This window comes from Tupaia chinensis, unplaced genomic scaffold (genome assembly GCF_000334495.1).
Source record: "Tupaia chinensis unplaced genomic scaffold, TupChi_1.0 Scaffold000346_1, whole genome shotgun sequence".
Lineage (NCBI taxonomy): Eukaryota > Metazoa > Chordata > Mammalia > Scandentia > Tupaiidae > Tupaia > Tupaia belangeri.
In genome coordinates this window covers 728,088-730,435 of record NW_006159840.1, presented here as the reverse complement: position 1 = coordinate 730,435, position 2,348 = coordinate 728,088, and the positions used below count along the sequence as shown (strand labels likewise).

Genomic DNA, 2,348 nt, shown 5'->3' with positions numbered 1-2,348 from the left:
CTATCTTACTTCGTTGTGCACCGGACTTCGCTCACTGCTGTATTTGAAACGCGTCCTTTTGATCCTTTTCCTAGTCTGCCACCTAGTTCTGGTGAGCACCATTCAAAATCCCTTTCAGGAAGGAAGGGCACAAACTGGGGACACAGTGGGCTTTCCCTTGGGGACAAGCAGGAAGAGGGATCCTGGGTGGAGGTAGTGGTGGGGGGCTGGAATTGAGTTCAGCGGAAGAAACATGGGATTACAATGGAATCTGCCTAAATGGGGAGATGATGGAAGAGAAGAAAAATGGATGAAAGGAAGAGGGCAAACATGCCAGGGTCCTCTCTGGTCTCACACCCTCTCTCAAACACTATGCAAGGGACGGTCCTTAATAGAACAACTCAGTGTGAGTTCTGGAGTAAATGATACCCATAAATCCCATCTTCCATTTCTGATAACAGGTAGAAAACTGGTGATTCCCCAAGAATGGAGCTATCGACAGTGACCCTGAATCCTCCAGAGTCCACACTCTACACCAGAAAGGAGTCCCTTCATGAAACAACCTGGTCATCGGAACTGCCGACTGAGCCCCCACTGGATTCAAAGAGACAATACAGTTACATCTACATTTCCCTGCTCATATGCCTCCTGGGGGCACTCGGGAATGGGCTGTTGATAGCGTTTCTCACCTTCTGTGTGAAGAGGAAGCCGCTAACCGTCTACATCCTGAACCTTGCCATCGCTGACTCCATGGTCCTCCTCTGCACCTTTGCCTTCCAGCTGATGAACATCCTCTATTACCACCTCAGTGACGACACCTTCCTAAACTACGTCATCTTCCTCATGGTTTTTGGCTACAACACGGGTCTGCACCTCCTCACGGCCATCAGCGTGGAGCGGTGCCTCTGCGTGCTTTACCCACTCTGGTACCACTGTCAACGCCCAAAGCACCAATCCGCCATCGCCTGTGTCCTGCTGTGGGCACTTTCGGTCCTCGTGTCTGGGTTAGAAAGCTTCTTCTGCATTCTGAAAATAGAGCCTACACTCCCCAAGTGTCAGTACGTGTACACGTTTTCTTGTATCGTGGCCTTCGTCATCTTTGCTCCTCTCTTGGTCTTCTCCAACTTGATCCTCTTCCTCCAAGTCTGCTGTAACCTGAAGCCCCGTCAACCCACAAAGCTCTACATCATCATCATGGTCACTGTGGTCTTGTTTCTGGTCTTCGCCATGCCCATGAAGGTTGTGTTGATCCTCGTGTACTCTTGTGGCCCCGGTGCTGACTACGTGGGCAGGTTCTTTCCTTATTTGTACACGATGTCCACCATCAACTGCAGTGTCAACCCAATTGTCTATTTTGTGGTAGGGAGTGTTAGGAGAGAGAGAAGTAGGAAGTCCTTAAAAGAAACATTGCAAAAGGTCTTTGAAGAAAAGCCAGTGCCAGACTTGGGTGGGAATGCCACACAATTGACTCCAGACTCAGCATCTCCCACTAGGATGTCCTAAAGGTAGGACATTCACGCCGTCTCAGTGTGGGAAAAGGTAACACTTTGGAGAACACTTTGCTATTTTCCTACCTGGTGGCTCACCTAAGATCAAAAAGAAATCCCCTAATTTCTCCTGGGAATTAATAATCATAGTAACACTATATTGTCCACATGATCCGCTTTGCCACTGCTGAGTTTGTGCATGCTGACGTTTTTGCGCACTTACTGTGTTCCAGGCACCAGGCTACATTTTTACACATACTGTCTCCCTTGATCTTAACACCCTTGTGAGCCAGTACTGCTATCCCACCGTGATAGATAATGGAGCTGAGGCTTAGAGCGGTCTAGTAAGGTTACAGAGTATGAATATGGCCGAGCCGAACTGGGACCCGGGCAGCCTGAGCCCCAGGTTCACCTTCGTGACTGTAATACCACGACACTGCTTTCTTTTTCCTTTTTCTTTCTTTCTTTTCTTTTTAATGTGCCAGAGGGCATGATCACTTGCCAGAGAGAGAAAGACAGCGATAGAGGATGAGAGAGAGGGAGAAAAGGCCCACCAATCAGGCATGGTCACACTGCAATCCCTTCTCCTCATGTTTCCACCCCATACATGGGGCATGCATGTACATGCTCCCAGAGTGTTTTCAAACTACTGGAGCTGGCATTTGAGCCACATGGTTGACCATGTGGTAGCCAGCTCTCTTAGCCAGCAGGCATGGAACCAGCCCCAGGACAGACTTTGAGAGGTAATAGCATGAGCTATGTATTTATAAGGTTGTCCTTAATACCATGCCATACTTTCGCTTTTGTCTCCCATTCAAATCTTATACTCCTTATTAGTCAGAAAAACATATTTTTAAATAAAGGAATAGGAATTATTGTCAG

The 2,348-nt window shown here is 48.0% G+C and overlaps 1 protein-coding gene across 1 annotated transcript; it reads left to right on the top strand.

Moving 5' to 3' along the window:
- Positions 1-465: 465 nt before the first annotated feature.
- Positions 466-1,482, top strand: LOC102478752 (mas-related G-protein coupled receptor member H). The gene has a single exon (XM_006152268.1). The coding sequence runs from the start codon at positions 466-468 to the stop codon at positions 1,480-1,482; it is 1,017 nt and encodes a 338-aa protein (XP_006152330.1).
- The last annotated feature ends 866 nt before the right edge of the window (positions 1,483-2,348 follow it).